The sequence below is a fragment of the Mustela nivalis genome, assembly GCF_964662115.1.
Source record: "Mustela nivalis genome assembly, chromosome: 7".
In the NCBI taxonomy this organism is placed as follows: Eukaryota; Metazoa; Chordata; class Mammalia; order Carnivora; family Mustelidae; genus Mustela; species Mustela nivalis.
In genome coordinates this window covers 82,060,369-82,080,237 of record NC_139026.1, presented here as the reverse complement: position 1 = coordinate 82,080,237, position 19,869 = coordinate 82,060,369, and the positions used below count along the sequence as shown (strand labels likewise).

The 19,869-nt window shown below is 36.1% G+C and overlaps 1 protein-coding gene across 1 annotated transcript in view; it reads left to right on the top strand.

Annotated features, from left to right (window-relative positions):
* ADAMTS20 (ADAM metallopeptidase with thrombospondin type 1 motif 20) overlaps nt 1-19,869 on the top strand; it is a 103,482-nt gene that overhangs the window by 41,103 nt on the left and 42,510 nt on the right. Inside the window, exons 17-19 of the mRNA XM_082742264.1 lie at nt 7,845-8,012; nt 17,240-17,413; nt 17,489-17,659. Coding sequence (XP_082598390.1) covers nt 7,845-8,012; nt 17,240-17,413; nt 17,489-17,659 — 513 coding nt within the window. The remainder of the gene's footprint in view (nt 1-7,844; nt 8,013-17,239; nt 17,414-17,488; nt 17,660-19,869) is intronic.

Sequence of the window (19,869 nt, the reverse complement as noted above, 5' to 3'; positions counted from 1 at the left end):
TAAAAACTCTAAACAGGAACTCTTTAGATGAGTTCCACTTGCTAAACAGATTTTATAGAAAAGTCTGAAATGTTCATTACCCCCAAACTATACTACACTTGATCTTAGCCAAAAGGCCAAGAAGCGATGATACTATACCATGAGAAAGCTAAAATAATAAATTACAGGACTTAAACTAATGATAAATCTTCCTATTTCTTTTACTATGGATAGTGCTTACATTTTGAATTAGAATTGCATTTACTATTTCACATAGCAAAATAAATTTTAGCATGTTTGTAGTGATTGTTCATCAAATCTTATTATTGAAGAAAACTAATCCAATAATTGAGTATTTTAGTTAACTTTCACTGAGGTGATTTTTCATTCTAATTTTCTAGTATTTTGTGTGTAGAAAATAATATTATATGGTAAATGAAAATTTCTGTGAAGTACTTGCATTAATTATTGCAACTTTACTTCAGGTTTTATATTTGAAAGTGAAAATAATCACAAAAATTTTCCAAAGTCATAATTTAGAAAATATTAACAATTATCTTATAATAAATTATCTTTAAATAGTACTTCCAATTGAATTAACCAAATTAATTACCCATGAGATACGCCTATTAGCTTTGAACCATAAATTCATTATGTACATAAATATATAAATATATACAATATATGTAAATATTTAGAAATAGTATTTTAGAACATGAAATAGAAATTAAAATGTTATTATTAACCAATGATGTGAATGTAAAGAAAGCTTGCTAGATATGTTTGTTAATAATGCATTTCTTTGTCCTTTAAGTTGGGACTCAAAACATTTTTGCAAATGAATCTGACTTTAAAAAATGCTATATGTCTGAAGTTGCAAATTTTAAATTAGAGGCAAATAGAGTATGAACTATTTCAGTAGTGATTATTTTGGGGACCGAATGCTGTCTTGGTTTATTAAAGCTGCATAGTCAAAGAAGGTCTGTAACAGGTTAAAAAGAATTTTCAAACTCCATTTAACTTTAAAACTCAAGGTATAATCTTTCAGGAAATAGTATGAATAGGGTCCCTGTTGATAGATTTAGTATCTTACTTTTTAGTGCACATATGCATTGCATTAAAGGAACAGTAGCAGTACTATTTTGCAGAGTTGACATCCTACTCTTAATATGCATATTTTGTTAATTTTTTTTTTAAACACAGGAATACCCTATTCTAGTATATTCTGGCTATTTATTCTAACTATGTTAATGTTTTACTTCTTTTTTTCCATTCTTTTTTCTTTTTTATAAACATATAATATATTTTTATCCCCAGGGGTACAGGTCTGTGAATCGCCAGGTTTACACACTTCACAGCACTCACCATAGCACATACCCTCCCCAATGTCCATAACCCCACCCCACTTCTCCCAACCTTTCTCCCCCCAGCAACCCTCAGTTTGTATTGTGAGATTAAGAGTAATGTTTTACTTCTTTAATAACTGAGGAGAACTCCATTTAAAAGAGGGTTCCATCAATGTGGGGCATGCTCCCAATTACTGAGTAATTGTATAAAACTCATATCTAAGATTTTACTGTAATTAGGCTCTTCTCTTAGCTATGTAGGTGTTACTGGCTTGATGAAGATTTCAAAAACCATGCTGTTCCTGGGGTTCAGAGACAGCCTCTTTATTTTATTTAGAGAATGTTACAGGCTTCTTAAAAATCAAAAGGAATAGATAAAACATACATGCATGAATCGATGCGCACAAGTCATTTACTCCACAAAATACCTAATTTATGGTCTGTCTTGATCTGAAACTATCATTTTCTTATACCATTTCATAGATAAATCTTGATTTGTGATACTGTTATAAAGACATTTAACATATAATTACCAAAGCATTAAAAAAAATTCTCCTGCAAAATAGCTAGGTGCAATAGCTAGGTGCAAGACCCTGATCCCAGGGTCCTGGGATCCAGCCCAGCATCTAGGGCTTCCTGCTTAGCGGGGAGCCTGCTTCTTTCTCTCCCACTCCCCCTACTTGCCCTCTCTCACCGTGTCTCTCTCTGTCAAATAAATAAAATCCTAAAAAAAATAGCTATGGTCAAAATTTCCCATTAAAAAATTTAACTTTACTACAGAAGCATGACATAGTTCAGTTTTGAAAAAGATCAAACTAAAGATAAATAATACATGTCCCTATATTGAGAAATTCATTGATTATTTGGAATGCCACTTAAGGCAAAGGCAAACACAACTAATTTTCTTAAATTATTTCAAGAGACACTCCAATACCTGATTATATTTTAGCTATAATTGTGTTTAAATCAAACCACTCCATTTTGTACATTATAATTTGATGCTTCTCCAGTTGCTCTTGAGAGAATGATTTCTGGATTTAGATTTGTAATGTGTAATGATTGCAGTTCTGTGTGTTTAGCTTTCCTAAAACAAAAAAATTATGTTAACACTTTTGTCACCTAGTATAAGAGTTCCTTGTTTGAGGAAATTAGCAAGTATCACCATACAATGAACAATTGGATAGATGTGACACCCAGCCACATGGTTGTGAGTGCTTACGTTTTCAGCAGATAACTAACAGATGATGTGATATCTAGAAATAAAGAAAAAATTCACTTCATCTAATATTTTCCACTTTTATTGGATATAATTGATATACATAACTGTAAGTTTAAGGTACACAGCATAATGATTTGACATATTATGAATGATCATTGACATAAGTTTGGTTAGCATCTGTCATCTCATACAGATGTGATAAAAACAAAACCAAAAAACTTCCTTGTGATCTCTTAGAATTTACTCTCAACAATCTCCTATATATATTATGGCAGTGTTCACTATAGTCATGCTATTCCTAGTACTTATGAAGTGTGTACCTTTGATCACCTTTCTCCAATTCACCTCCCCCACCCACCTCTGATAATCACAAATCTGATCTCTAACTTGTTTCTTTTTTTAAGACTCCACATATAAGTGTGATCATATGGTATTTATCTTTCTCTGACTTATTTCACTTAGCATAATTCCTCTGAGATCCATCTATGTTGTTGCAAATAGCAGAATTTTCTCCAGGTTTATGGTAGAATAATATCCCATAATATATATATATATTATATATATATATATATATATACCGCAGCTTCTTTATCCATTTATTCATTGATGGACCTACGTTGTTTCTGTGTCTTGGCTTTTGTAAGTATTGCTGCTATGAATGTAGGGGTGCAGATATCTTTTCAAGTTTGTGTTTTCATTTCCTATGGGTGAATTCCCAGAAGAAATGATTGGATCATATGGTAGTTCTATTTTTAATTTTTTGACAATCCTCTGTACTATTTTCCATAGTGGTCGTAACAGTTTACAATCTCAGCAACAGTTCACAAGGGTTCCCTTTCTTTACATCAACACCAGAGTAATTATTTCTCTCTCTGTCTCTCTCTCTTTTTTTTTTCTTTTTTTGATGATGATAATCCTAACAGGTATGATGTGATAGCTCATTGTGGTTTTGATTTGCATTTCCCTGATGATTAGTGATGTTGAGTACCTTTTTGTGCATCTGATGGTGATGTTTTCCATTTCCTAGAACTGGAGCTAAATAAAATTCATTGCTCTATTTGGTTTTAACAATTTTAGTGTCTAGAATCAACATCTTTAACAAACTGTCAATTAATTCGCTCTTCTGTTATATTTTTAACAAAATAATCACACCTCAAATATCAAAAGTAATCTTATCCTGGAATTATGCACAACTTTAAAAACAAAAATAGACTTGTTCCAGGTTAATCCTATTAGAATGGTTAATTCCAAAATTCCATCTTGGAACTGAAAGTGCCATCCAAGGAGATTCTATTGCATTTTTAGGGCTTGCAAATTCTCCATTTGTTTCACATGTTTTCTTTTCCATACATAGATATTTGTCTTTACCTAATTTACAGGAATAGTCAGTTCAGGTTATCTGTTTTTGGTGTTGCTACTTCTGAAGTGGATTGTATCCTACATCTACTATTTCATGGTACTCAGGAAAACATATCTCAGAATTTAAGACTATGTCAACTAAGGACAATAGGGGTGATTTTTAAGAGTTCTCTTGACAAGAATGTTGGAAACTATATAGTGTTAGTAAAATCTCAAGGGAGTAGGACAGTATCCGGAATATAAAATAGAAGGAAAAAAAATTGCTGGAGTGCCAGAAGAAAAAAAATTCTCATGTTTGAGTATCCTATCAAGTGAGCTATTTTGTGGTATCTTTACAAATCAGAGTGTATTGTGGTGTGAGAGAAAGAGGCTACCATTTCACTAGTTATTTACTTTATGACTACCTCATTCCAACTAAAATATTATTCTTTGCCTAAATGTTCTCTTTTACTTAAATCCTCACATGGAACTCATCAGACATGATAAAATAATGTATTTACTCCTCTTCAAAAGAAGAGAAGGAAAGGAAGCACTGCTTTAAAAGTGTGACCAGGCATAATTTACTTTGCAGTTCTTTGATTTTGTACTTTTTGTCTAACTTTCCTAGAGAAACTTTGTGTTTATAAAGCAATAAATATATTTCAAGGAATTTTAAATGTTTTAATAAATTACTTTAGATTTTAACAAAAACAAATAAGAATTGCTTGCAACAAGGATCAACATCAATTAATCAGCCAATATTTATTGTACCTGCCATTTTGTGGGTAATGTGGGTAATCTCTAAAAGGTCCTTGACCTCCAGAAGTCTGGGTAGATAAAGTGTGTGACAAAAGTAGAAAATGATGAAGTGAGAAAAACAGTGAGACTCAGAAGAATTCAGAGAAGTGAAAGATTGATATGTATTTACCTTAGACATGGGACTGACTTAGAGCTTTAAGGATAAGTCACATTTAGAAAGCACCCGGGGAAGTGATTAGTTGAGGTAAAAGGAAACAACATAAATTAGGCGCTCTTATTGAGTGAACGTGAAATGCCTAAGTAGAGCAACACTGCATATTGAAAAGTAACAGACATGAGGTCAGAAAGATATGCTGACTGAAATTTAGTGGATCAAGAAAACAAGGAAGAATATAAGTTTTGATTTGCTAATAAAGATCATAGAGAGCCATTGTCAGTTTTGGAAGCAAAAAATGTTTAAAATTATGTTTAATAATAGTCTTGGTTAAAGATTGGAATAATGAAGAAGAGAAAGATGATGCTGAGTTAGACACTGTTCAGTCTTGTGAAGAATAATCTTGACTTTGACAGTGTACTACAATGTGTGAGTTTACATTCCCTTCATAGTTTTTGCTCAGAGAGGAAATATATTGCTCAATTATAAAGGAAGATCTTCAGTGTCCCCTATTTGTATTATACAGTTTTGTAAATGAATTGCTCATTATTATCAGAAATATCAATAATTTACTGCATACTTACTGTGTGATTCTTGGATTCTTGGCACTCTTAAAACTCTGAGAATTTTACAAAACAGACATGTGGACAATGTCCATATAGAGATATTAAACAAATATATGACCACCCATTTTTTCCATCAGCAAGCCCACTTCTTCAAAACTGAGTTTAAATATCAGTTTCTCCTTGAGTACTTATCAAACATCCCAGAAAAGAATGGCTACTTTTCAGAATTCCTTAAATCCATAATTTTTATTGTATTATTTTAATGGTCCTTATGTCGTGTGTATTTTTCCTGATCTTTATTGGGTTTAATATTATCTATGCTCTACTTTGCTATTTATTTAATCGGTGGTATGTGTCATTTAAATTATAACACTTTGAGAATAAATCAAGGGCAAAAGCAAGAGATGTTTAATGAATCTGTATCTGCAACTCTTGGCATATGGTAGAAACTCAATAATCACAAAATGAATAAGATTCTAAAAGTTTTTACATCTTCCATAAGAACACCTATGTTTATCTTAAATATTCACAGTAATGCTTACTTTTTAAAAGAGGCTGACATGAAGAGTAGTGAATATTCTTCTGTCCTAAAGATCACAAAGATTAGAAAAAATAATATATACCAAAGGGGAAAAGCATTATTTCCATGTGTGAACATGTACATATACTTTGTGATGATATATGCCTGATACTAAATAATATGTGATTTTTGGGGTATAAATCATACCATACTCTTTGAAAAATAGACAGGGAAGACAAGAAACTGAAAAGTACTCAAGTCAGAAAGAGTAGAGCAAGTGGGTAGATCCAGAAGAGAAGGTCAATAGGAAAGAATGCACAAATTATGAAAATCCCTTAGAGATTTTCACAGAATTAAGTATGTTCTAAGTGACATGTAAGACTGTGTTAAAGAGAGCGTTCGGGATATGGTAATAAGTCTTAATAATCAAGATACTATTAAATTAATTGCCTACACAAATGAGATACAGTATTGCAGATAATATAAAAAGATAAATTACACCCCCACTATTTTTTTATTTGAAATATTTAAAGCATTTAATAGTCTGTATTAGATATTCTAACAGTCTTTGAACTAATAGATAAAATGTATAATATATTATCTCGTGCTCTCTGAACTCAGTATATGTTTTAAATGAAACCATATGTGAACAGCTGTCTCAGAGGTACAAGAGGAGTTGTCTGGAATCCATGTCTTTGCTTAACTTTTCCTTGGTACATATATCACATTGAAAATTTCCAACATCCTGAGACTATACAAAGGACAACAGTAGAAGAGGAAGCTAATATTTACTGAGGATGTACCACTTGTAATAGGACTGGATTTGACCTTTCATATTCTTTATCTCATCTGCAATCTGATCTCATCTGCTGTAATACTGGTCTTACTATCTCCATTTTATAAATGGGGAAGTGGAGTCGGACTGGTAATGAAATGTGCCTGGAGTTGTGCAAGTATTAAGACGCAGACATGGTATTCAATACCAGAAGCTCTTCCCACTACATTGTCCTGGCTTCACTCATTAAATGGCAACTGGCTGAAAATGAAGTCAAGTTATTATTTCACTTATACCTTTACATAGAATTTCCTTTTTTAAAAAAAGATTTTATTTATTTATTTGACACAGAGAGAGATCACAAGTAGGCAGAGAGGCAAGCAGAGAGAGAGAGGAGGAAGCAGACTCCCCGCTGAGCAGAGAGCACGATGCAGGGCTCAATCCCAGGACTCTGAGATCATGACCTGAGCCAAAGGCAGAGGCTTTAACCCACTGAGCCACCCAGGCACCCCGAGAATTTCCTTTTTTAAAAAACTGAGTATATTAGAGGGTTGCTAGTATAGAGAGACCTTTTCCCAGATTGATAAAAAACAAAACAAAACAAAAAAACTGAACTGAATTGCACTTAAAAATAATTTTTCTGAAACCAAGAAAAATTATTTTTAAGTGCAATTCAGTTCAGTTTTTTTGTTTTGTTTTGTTTTGTTTTGTTTTTATCAATCTGGGAAAAGGTCTCTCTATACTAGCAACCCTCTAATATACTCTCTTTCTCCATCCCTGCATAAAGAAATCATTGCATTTTTTTAAATCAAAGTGCAGTGTGGGAAATATGGGGTTAAAATAAAATAGGTGGTGACCATGCAAAATTAAAATTAAATCATGTGTGATAACAGGAGTTAGCTTCAGATAGTCTTTACCTTTAAAAGATCTAAAACATTTCTATACTAGAAGAATACTTGCTATACTGTAGACAGTCAGTACTACTTATGGAATTAATGGATACCTTATGGTATCAACATCCATTGATGGTCCAGGACAGATGGACAGATTTTAAATTCTAATCCGAGGAACCAAAGTTATATCTTAATGAAAACATCAAAGCAATGATGTTTCGACTCTTCATTTTATACATTTTGATGATAAATTAGTCAAGATAAAATTAATTAAGCATATTTGTTTATTTTCCAGTGCTCAGCTTCTTGCGGTAAAGGTTTAAAGTATCGTGAGGTGCTTTGCATTGACCAATTCCAAGGAAAAATAGAAGAAAAATACTGCAGTCACTTACAGAAACCTCGAACTCAAAAAGCTTGTAGATCTGTCAGATGCCCTTCATGGAAAGCCAATAGATGGAAGGAGGTATGAGATGTGTTTTATAATTATAAACATATTTTTGCATGTAAAAAGAAAATCTCAAGTCTGTTGCAATAACCTTGAAGGTTTTACTCCACTAAAATGTGTTTTATTCTGTTATACATTTTTTGCGCTATGCTCTGAATTAATGTACAGTACACGTTTACTAAGTCTATAGTTAATAATGAATTAGTTGATTTTTCTGTGACTGTGAACTTTTATTTTTCTCCCTTTTTAAAAAATATTTTATTTATTTATTTGACAGAGAGACAGAGAGAGAGAGAGCACAAGCTAGCAGAGCGGTAGGCAGAGGGAGAGGGAGAAACAGGCTTCCTGCTGAGCAGAGAGCCCAATATGGGGCTCCATCTCAGGACCCTGGGATCATGACCTGAGCCAAAGGCAGGCACTTAATGACTGAGCCACCCAGGTGCCCCAGTGACTGTAAACTTTTCAAAAAATTCTTTTACTGAATATCAGGGATGGGAAGCTACTGATAATCATATTGTTCCAGATAGTTCTAAATATAGTTCCAGATAGTCTAAAAGTAAAGTATAGATGATGACATGTTTAGTGACTGCCTTGTTGCCACACCACAGTCTTGATTTGAACTAAGGTTACATGTTGGAGAAGGGACTGGTAGGTTCTAAACAGGATCCTAACTGGAGTTGTTTAAGAGTTAGGGACACATCAGAGCTAGGGAGCCTGAGCTGGTCTAAGGCTAGAGTGGACAGACTTGGAAAGATTTAGCCAAAATGAAGCCAATATATACATGAAATCCAGAATGAGAACTTGGTTAATGAAAGATGACTGATAACTACCCTGGCATCCACGGGGAAGTAAGCCCAAAATCTAAATTGGGGGTTGTATGCATGTGATCATGGATGTCAAATGAAGACCAGATTGGGAAGTAGAAAAGAGGTAAAAGCTATAAATGAAGTGGGAAATTTTCACCAGAGTGATTTCTGGGGGCTGATTTCAATGGGGGTAGGCTCTCCACAGAATGGTCTGACTGCTCTCAGCAGGACCTCAACGGGCTTAGCCATTTCTTAAAGAGCAGAATTTTCAGAAGGAAAGAAAACCTCTCTTCTGCTGATGCAGCTTCCTTGCTTCTGTGTGATGTTGGAGCAATGTCTGTTAAAGATAGGGGTTCAGAGAGGAACCAGAAGAAGTGGGGTTCCCCTGAATTCCTAAGTCATCATCATTTACTCTGTGAGGTTAGAGTCATGGGGCAGGGCATCAGTTTTGTGTGGCACTGTGTCAGCACGTCATTGTTACTGAAGGAAATGCTGCCAAATTGAGCATCTCAGATTTCTCTGTAGAAGAGAGAGCCTCTGTCAAGTGTTCACAGGCTGAGAACAGTGCTTCATATTTGGCTGAAAACTGGGAGCAAACATGTTTGTTTCTCATCCCATACACACCAAAAAAACCCATATATCTCGAGAATTTGCTTCAACACTGAATTTTGGTAAAGTAATAAAGTTATTTTTTCAGGCTTTAGAAAAGGCTACAATTTAAAAGATTTTCTTTAACTGATTTTATTTTATAAATGCCACTACTACCTACTAAGTTATTTAAGAAAGAAACACTGCATCATTCTCTTTCTTTCTTGACCTTGAAGTCAGTCACTCAACAGGTTCTTCCAATTCTCTTTCAAAGTAACTCTTGAATCTCCTTGCAAACATTCCAGTCTAGTCCATCATCTGTTCCCAGGTGTACAATGGCCCCTGTATATGTATTTTTGCCATTATTTACTTGCATATAGTGTGAGCTCTAGTATAACTCAAATATCCTTGTATGTCTAACTATCTTCTGTGATTGGTGAGTCAACAACTTAACCCATGCCTACTTCTTCAGCATGGTCTCAGGCCACAAAATCTCAGGGACGATGGATAACTTGCTCACTAAGCACCTAACTCAGTATCTAGCTGAACACTTCTTATTTTGAATATTGTGATTTAGTTGCAAAAAACACTTTCCAACTCTTAATTTATGTATTTGTCATATTGTGATTTTTTGCTTCAGGTCAGGGTTTGCCTTATTTTATCTGGACCAAGATGTGAAAAGTGGTTTTCTCCCAAAGGGTGAAACACTGTAAAGTCACTGAACCCAGCGTGTGGCAGGACTTCCTAATTCTGACATCAGCCTAACCAAGGGGGAATGGGTGTGGAAGTGGGAGAGGCTTTTTGCTTCTTGGCCACCAGATTCCTATTGATTCCCCAGGATTTCCTTGCTGCTATGGTCTGTATTCACAGGGGACGCTTTCTGACCCTTGACCTCCAGCCGCACAACAGGGAATCAACCATCAGTGCTAACAAATTGGCCTTGGCTTACCACCAAGTATGAAATTATATAAGACTCACTTGCATGAACATGTTTAAGGGGTTTCTAAGATACAGATATGAATATTCAAAGACTATAAAAAACACAGATGCTTTTGTACAGAGTCTGCTTTCTTCTCTTTGACTTGGTTTTCCTTGTCATAGAAATTAGCTTCATACACCCACACAGTCCTCAACTCTCTGCCAGAAACAAATGACCATTTGTGAAGTCGTTGGCTTTTGATTTATTCTATAAAAAGTACCCACATGAGGTTAACAATTGCAGGCTGTCACTGCACTACATTTAATAATATATTCAGCAGAAGTGTAATTTCAGAGGTAGTTACGAGATAATCACTGGTTGCTACTTTGTTCCGACTTTATAAATTGTAACATTGCTTTAGTATAATCACTCACTATAAAATTATTTCATTTTATTACTATTTTACATTATACCTCAAATGGAAAGACTCATTTAGAAAATTGTGACCACAGAGGTGCTCAAATGAGTTTTGAAGTAACACTCTTAATTTGGTATTTGATATCATTTTTCAATGAAAGGATTTAGTAATGCATTGTAGTGACTGCTGTTAAACAGAAACAAACATTGGTACAGAGGGCCATTTGTCCTCTGCCTCCAGATGTATACCTTTAGAGGCAAAGTAAATACTAGAATCATTAAAAAAACAACAACAACAAAAAAAAACACCTCCCTCCACTCTCTGAAACCAGAAAGGGTTTGTTTACTTTTTAAACTTAATTTTACCTATATGGGAATACTAGCTTCTCTCGTTATATTCAGGTTTTTAAGGCTAACATGGTGCTAGAGTCCTCATTTTCTCATACTCCATCTATTTAGTTCAGTACCATCCAAATGTAGTTTTATGCTTAGGAAAAAAAAAAAAAAAGTCCAGAATTCTTGCCTCCTCTTGATCATGACAAATCTGCTGGACAACTTAGAAAGATGACCTAGAGAATCTCACTCCACCCTGTGGAATCTAGAGTCACCTGCTACCAACCACTTGCCTGGCTTCTCTTCTCAGAGGCCCATCATTTTCTTTCTACTAGATTAAAAGCAGAGCTGGAACCAAAGGTGACAGAAGTTCCAAAATCTTACAAATCTATTAGCTAGTGCCCCCTTCTCCCAAAGCCCCTGAAAAAAATTTTTTGACACTATATGCTAAATGTTAATATTTTAAGTGATTTTTTATTTCTATAATTCCATATTTTCTGTATTTCCAAAATACATAAATCCATATTTCCTTATTTTCAGAAATTTCTGATGTATATGTATATATCTCTTATAACCTAAAAGATAATAAATCTTAATTGAGTCCCCATAGCCACTGACTAAGAACCCAGAGCTGCTTCTCTCTTCCTAAGTGATGTTTCTAGCTTTGGAGACAGACTGGAACCCCAGCACAGGGAGGACGTCCTTTTTTTGCTCTGGGACTGAGTAATCTATACTTCCAAATCTCTTCTGACTGGTGCCAGCAGCTCTGTTCTTGCATTTCTCTTCTGCCTGTTCACTCCCTTCCTTTCTCCTCTCTTTCTGATGGACTTTCTCTGAGTGGGCTGAGATGACTTACTCTGGTTTAAGGCATGTATCAAGAAACTTTTTGGGGTGCCTGGTGGCTCAGTGGGTTAAAGCCTCTGCCTTCGGCTCAGGTCATGATCCCAGGGTCCTGGGATCAAGCCCCACCTCGGGCTCTCTGCTCAGTAGGGAACCTGCTTTCTCCTCTCTCTCTGCCTGCCTCTCTGCCTACTTGTGATTTCTGTCTGTCAAATAAATAAATAAAATCTTAAAAAAAAAAAAGAAACTTTTCAAGGGAGAAATAACTTTATCTTTAAAAGAAAAGGGAAGAGATGAGAATAGGAAGGGAGCAACGAGGGACAGTCACATCCCGACATTGCTTGGAAAAAAGAAAACAACAGCTAAAGAGGCTAAGTAGCTTGTATAGGTCATAGACCAAAAGTGTGTCTTGGCGGGGGGTGGGTTTTGTTGGCGAAGCACTTGAACACAGGTCCATTTCAGCTTTTCTTACTATAGTTGCTATCGTAATTATTTCATTAGTATCATTATACATCCTTATATTTCCTGAGCAACATATTGCCACTCTCGTGAGGGCACCTAAAGGCAACAGTTATAGACTGTCATCGCATCACACATAGTAATGCCTTCGATGGGAATGTAATTTCTATGTTGTGCCGAATTCATTGCAAGCTTATTTACATTTTTAAAAAGTATGTTGTATGGGTATAAGATATATATGGATTTTATAGCTTATGGATCATAACAGAGTTTTGTTGATCATATCATATATGACGTAGTTGCTGAAATTACTAGCAACATATCAGGCTACGTTAATGATGGATAGCATTCAGATCTTTGGCACAGATCCTGCTCAGAGTTTTGGAGCAGTGCCTATTCCAGAAGACCCACACTTTAAGAAAAGCATTGAAAAATTTACCAAATCCCAAGGGAAGTACAGTCAAATAGTTACTACTGTTCTGTCAGTTCCATTGTGTCCTACTGCAAGTTGGAAAAGCCCTGAGGATTACTGGCTTAAATTCCAAGACATTTCCTCATTCTGTAACAAAACTATGTCACTGGTTTTAAGTTTGACTCAGCAGCTTTATAAGGTCAGAGTGCTGGACTGGCATATCTGTGATTTTATTGGTTAACTCCTATTGGTCAGAAAACAGCTCCCACGATTTTAGACCTTATACCTTCATACTTTCTCCCATGAAAGTGAATATGGATTTGCTCTCTGTTGGGAAGGAGGACAGATTCTGGACAATGGGTAAACGTTTAAAGAAGAATATTTCAGCTCAGAATAGCTGAGTATTCGCTAGCCTTAGGGTCACCCAAAAATGGAATGACCATTTCAGGATGTAGTGAATGTAAGTGGATTGAGGGTAGGAAAGAATGGGTAGGTTTGGTGGTCTTTCGTTTACTATTGCTATAAAAGGAATTTCAAAACTGAAGAGAAATTGAAGTTATGTATTCCTAAAGTCACTCCTAACTCCAAATGCCCTATATTGCTAATACTACTGCTGCACGATTGACTCTCTTGAAATAAGCCACAGTTACAAATTACTATGTGGAAATCAAGACCAAAATCTTTTTTTAAGTAAAAAAAAGTAGCATCTTATTTTAATTGGCTAAATTATATAAAACATGAAGAATATATAAGATCTTAAAATGCAGACTTTTTGTTTCAAATATTAATCTTATGGGTTTCGTTTCCTTAATTATGTCTAGAATTTAATCTAGATCTCCCCAGAATTTAAGATGCTGAACCATTAAGAATGATGATTTTTTTCATACAATTTTAGAATTAATTTCTTTTTTAAAAATTATTTTTATTAACATATAATGTATTATTAGCCCCAGGGGAACAGGTCTGTGCATCATCAGGCTTAAACACTTCACAACACTCACCATATCACATACCCTCCCAATGTCAAGACCTAAATCTTTTTTATTTTATTTTATTTATTTATTTTACAGAGAGAGACACAGCAGGAAAGGGAACACAAGCAGAGGGAGTGGCAGAGGGACAGGGAGAAGCAGGTGCCCTGATGAACAGGGAGCCCGATGCAGGGCTCGATCCCAGGACCTGGGATCATGACCTGAGCCGAAGGCAGACGCCCAATGTCTGAGCCACCCAGGTGCCCCTCAAGACCTAAATCTTAATAAGAACTAATAAATAATGCACAAAAAGAGAACGCTTCCCATTTGCATTTTAAGTGGCTTATGAAATAGCAGTTTGGTGAACTTATTTTTGCAACACACATTCTAACATTTCTTTAAGTCTGCTCTGCAATAGCTAAAATGGCTACAGTACCTGTGTGTTGGCTAAAATTCACCTTCTCCAATTCCACTGTCCAATCTGTTAGGTGCCAGTCTCTGCAGTGTTATAGCATATTACATATAAATAGGATATTTGACTGATTATCCTGTCTGAATTAAATTATGCAATGTTGGTGCTTTACATTAGCTATCTGGATTTTTAAAAAAGATGATACAGAACATGCTTATAAGTATGTAGTTCTATGAAGCTGTTAAATAAGGGTACATGTTTTAGACTTAGAGGTGTACCTTGAGAATTCATGCTAGTAAGCCACTCAACTAAGGAGTGAGTAACTGTGTCTTCACAGCATCCACCACTGTAGGGGAACCTGGCCAGGCAGAGATTCTACTTTGGAAATATTGAATTTGAGGTGCCCTTGACGTATCTATGTAAAAAACATATGCAATTTCTGTAAATACATAAAAAATTTTTACAAACACATGCAAATGTAAATGTCGAGATCAAAAGAACAGATTTATGGGCATCTGGGTGGCTCAGTGGGTTAAAGCTTCTGCCTTTGGCTCGGGTCATGATCCCAGGGTCCTGGGATCGAGCCCCGCATCGGGCTCTCTGCTCCGCAGGGAGCCTGCTTCCTCCCCTCTCTCTCTCTCTGCCTGCCTCTCTGCCTACTTGTGATCTCTGTCTGTCAAATAAATAAATAAAATCTTAAAAAAAAAAAAGGGAGAACAGATTTAGAAAATTGATGCATAGGAGAAACTGTTCAGAGCACTCACAGGGTACAAAGAGAAGCAGGTTAATGCTGCTGAATGTGTCCATGAAATTAAGAAAAGATTTGAAACATTTTTGTTGGATCTGGCAGTTAGCACTATTGATGACATTGGGTTAAGAAATATTTCATTTAAGCCATATGTTCTCTTTTTTTGTTCAAATCTAAAATTGTATCAGTTTACTTTTTTATACTCTTAAAAAAAGAAAACTGAAAAACAAAAAGTTATTTGTTTTCTTCCAAGCAGTAATCCATTTTTTTTTCCTTTTAGGGAAGAGATCCACAATAGTAGTTACCCATGGTCACAGCAGATCTTTCTAAACATGTGCTATGGCCAGAGGATCAGTAAACACTGTGGTTTATTGAATTTTAGAAAATTATATTTGTCTGCTAGAAGTTCTTGCTAAGCTATGTTTTGTGAATTATGTTTTTCCAGGAAATTTTTTTTTCAGGTTTAGAGGCAGGAAGTTTTCCAAATATAGCTTATATTTCTGAAATTATCCCTGAAAAATATTTGCAAGAGCCTTATTCTATAGGCTAAATATTTTCACAAGAGGTTCAGATAAGCTAAACTATCTCCAGACATTTTAGTCTACTTAATATTATGCCCTGCATAAAACACACACTAAATTATTGTTTTCTCCACACATGGAGCTGAGTTTTTTGTGAAAACACTCAATGGGGGCAAAATTCTACTGCTTAAGCATTAGACGAAGGTAAGTATAAGCTATGTAGGTAATACTGTTTTTCATAGGTTAAAAAATAGATATAAGTTCTCTTTTAAGACAGTGATTATAGCAGTGATTACTGCTTATACTGTTTATAATTCTAAACTTTCAAGTGCATCTAGAGTAAATGGTACAACAGTTTGTAGAAGGATTTCAAGTCTACAGGATGAACCAAGTTCTTAGTTATTGTGGGATCTAAATATTTTCTCACTCACGTTAAATCCTTATTCTGCAGATATACATTTATTGTTGTAGAAAAATAAATTCATTGTTCTGAGCTCCTGCAGAAATTCAGAACGTGGTGAAGGACCCGATTTTTTTTTTTTTTAAGATTTATTCATTTATTTTCAAGAGAGTCAGAGAGACAGAGGGAGAACAAAGAGGGGAGGGGCAAAGAGAAGAGAATCTTCAAATAGACTCACTGTTCAGTACAGAGCCTGATGTGGGGCTCCATCTCACGACCCTGAGATCATGACTGGAGCAGCAATCAAGAATCAGATGATTAACCAGCTGAGCCACCCAGATGCCCCAATGGACCTTATGGAATCACAGGAAACAGTGATGAGACCATAGATATTCCTCAGTAGGACTTCCAATCCTTTCTGGAATCACAAGCAGCAGAGAAAACCGAACTTAGAAATTAAATAAATACCCCTGGGCATTCTCCACACTTTATTAGTGTTGGCACCATAGCTCTTGGCTGTAGCCACGCTCTCTTGTAATAGGACGCTGTATTCTAGAGCTGGGAAGGCTCTGAGAGGTTACCAAATCCTTCCCCACCCACCTCAGGGAGCACAGTGACAGCTCAGTGTCTGAAATCAGAAAGAACTGACCTTCATCTTGTAACTAGAGGCAGGAGCTCAGGCAAGTGACTTACCATCTCTGAGCCTCAGGTCCTCAGCCCTGCTTGTCAGAGGCAGAGCTCTTACCAGGAATACATGTATGGAAGTGTTCTATGAAATTTTACAAATGATACAGACTCTTCTTTGTGCACATCAGGAAAATGAGACCTGGGGAGGCTAAGACAACAAGATAGTCTATGTTTACAGTTTACGCAACCAGCTTCCCAAGTACTTGTCCATTGGAAGGTAGTCATGAATCAACAGATTAGCAAATATTTGGATCCTCAAATTGTACAAAGTTTGTGCTGCAAGCATAAAGACGAGTATAACACAATCTTGGAAATTATTGTTCCTTGGAGGGAGATGATACAGAAAGTCTAAGGATTTAAATGATGTTTAAAAGCAACGTAGCCAAGTAGTTTCCTTGTGCAGTGAGTTTAAAAGTTACTAAGCACATTTAAGTCAGAATAGAGAGTTATCTTTTGGGATGGACTGACTGATAGAACTTGTCATGTAACCTGTCAATAGTTGCCGTAAGGCTTGAGTAGATACTGCAAAATAAAGAACATTTATTTGCACATTTGTATGGATGCTTCATACTCTTAAAAACACTAATTGCATGTATTTTCTCTCTAGTGCCTGATGTAATATCAGGCTATGTTGAAAAGAAACAAGAAAATAGGCTATGGCACTATTTTGTCGTGTTTACATGATTCGATATTTGTTAGCTAATTGTTCCAATTTTTTGGGCCTCTCTGCAGTGCTCTGTGACCTGTGGCTCTGGAGTTCAGCAAAGGGATGTATACTGTCGACTCCGAGGCATTGGTAGGGTGGCTGATGAAATGTGTGATCCATCCACCCGGCCTTATTTTCAGCGGCAATGTTGGCAGCAGGACTGCGACCAGTACCAGTGGGTGGCAGGACAGTGGCTGAACGTGAGTACTGACCCCTAAGGTATCAAAGACACTGCCTGAAAGAATGCGTTGTTCATTTTGTCATTGCACTTCTAGTGTTCATCGTCATGTACCAAAAAAGAGACACATCGGCAAGTGAAGTGCACCAATGCACAAAACATTCAAGTGAATGAGAGTTTCTGTGATCCTTCAACCAGACCTCTTTCGATCAAAAAGTGTGAGAACCCTTCCTGCAGGTATATTGTGGTAACAGGAGACTCGTCACAGGTAAGGCCAAGAAAGTTGAGAAATGTTGCTTCTGGAAAAAACAACCAAGTTTCAAATTTGATGCAGTTGAAACTGTGTCTAAATTTGAATATGGGGTAGGGGGGTGGAGGGGCTGCACCTGGGTGGCTCAGATGGTTAAACATCTGCCTTCAGCTCAGGTCATGATCCCGGAGGCCTGGGATGGCGCTTTGGGGGGTTCCCTGCTCAGCGGGGAGTCTGCTTTTCCCTCTGCCCCTCCCCTCTGCTCACTTGGTCTCTGCGCTCTCTCTGTCTCTCAAATAAATACATGAAATCTTAAAAAAAAATTTTGAAAATGGGGGCAGATAATGATATGCCTGTCAGTCTAGGGGATGGAACCACTGACAGGTGGATGGTGCAGAGACAGTAATAGCAACGTGTGTGTTAAACTCTAGTTCAGTTCTGAAGCGTCAGCTGGGGCAAGTGTGAAATCAATGAGCAGAACAGTTTGGCAGACTGGCCCTGAGGAGTTGCCTCCTTTTTAAAAACAGCTGTTTTGATGTATAACTGACAAACAATACACCACACATATTGAAAGTGTATATATAACTTGCTAAGTTTTGATGGGTGCGTACGCCTATAAAACCACTTCTATATTCAAAATCAAGAGCATCCCCATCCGCCCCCAAATTTTCCTTGTGTTACCTTATACTTCCTTCCCCTCTCCCTCCAAACTATAGGCCAGCTAATCTGTTTGCTATGTGAGGGACCCCTCCCTATATTATGCATTTTCTGGAGTTTGCATAAACAAAATCACACTGTATGTACTATTTTTTGTCTGATTATTTTTTTGAAGATTTTATTTATTTATTTGCGAGAAAGACAAAGAGAGAGAGCCTGAGTAGGGTGAGGGGCAGAGGAGAAGCAGACTCCCTGCCAAGCAGGGTGTCCAATGTAGGGCTTGGTTCCCCCACCTCTGGAATCATGACCTGAGCTGTAGACAGACACTTGACCGACTGAGCCACTCAGGTGGCTCCTAATTATTTTGATGAGTTTAAGTATTTTGAGATTCAGTCAGGTTGCAGTATGTATCATTAGCTTATTTCTTTTGATTATTAAATAATATTCCAGTATATGGAGAGCTTCCAGTCCACTAATCTTCTGTGATGTCTGATTTGCCATTAATTCCCATCCTCTCTAATTTTCTTAATCTCAGACAGTGTCATATTTCTCTTTAGAAGTTTTGATTTCAGGTTTTTTTTAGTTCTTTCGTGTCTCTACTTTTTGAATATACAATTAGTAATAACTTTTTAGTGTCCTTCTCTGCTAATTCTAACATCTATGTATGTGCATTTATGATTGAGAGAATTTTAGTGTGCTCTTAAGTTTGTGCAACCATTATATCACCATGATGGTCTGTAGAACCATTAGATCACCATGATCTGATGCTAGAACATTTTATCACCTCAAGAAGAAACTCCATACACATGAGTAGTCACTCCTTATTGCTTTCTTCCCCTGAGCCCCACACAACCACTTAACCTTTATTATGCATCTGTGGATATTCCTACTGTGGGCATTTCTTATAAACTGGATCATACAATATGTGGCCTCCTGTATATGGCTTCTTTCACTTAGCATGGTATTTTTAATGTTCATCCATGATGTAGTATAGAACCATCATTCGTTTCTTTTTATGGATGAATACTATTCCATTTTAGAGATATGCTACATTTTGTTTATCCATCAGTTGATGGATATTTGGGTTGATTGGCTTTCTGAGTATTCTGAATAATGTTATTAAGAACATTTGTGGGGGCACCTGGTTGGCTCAGTGGGTTAAAGCCTCTGCCTTCAGCTCAGGTCATGATCTCAGGGTCCTGGGATCAAGCCCCACATCAGGCTCTCTGCTCAGCAGGAAGCCTGCTTCCCTTCCTTTCTCTCTGACTGCTTCTCTGCCTACTTGTGATCTGTCTGTCAAATAAATAAATAAAATCTTTAAAAAAAAAAAAAAAAAGAACATGTGTGTACAAGTTTTTTTTTTTTTTTTTTTTTTTTTAATGAATGTTTTCGTTTCTCTTGGGCAAATACCTGGAAGTAAAATTTCTGAGTATTATGGTAACTGTTTAATTTTTTGAGGAAATTCAAAACTGTTTTCCGTAGTTGTTTCACCATTTTACAATCCTACCTATTTTACGTACTCCTGAAATAAATCTTACTTGGTCATGGTACATAACCCTTTTTATTTGTTT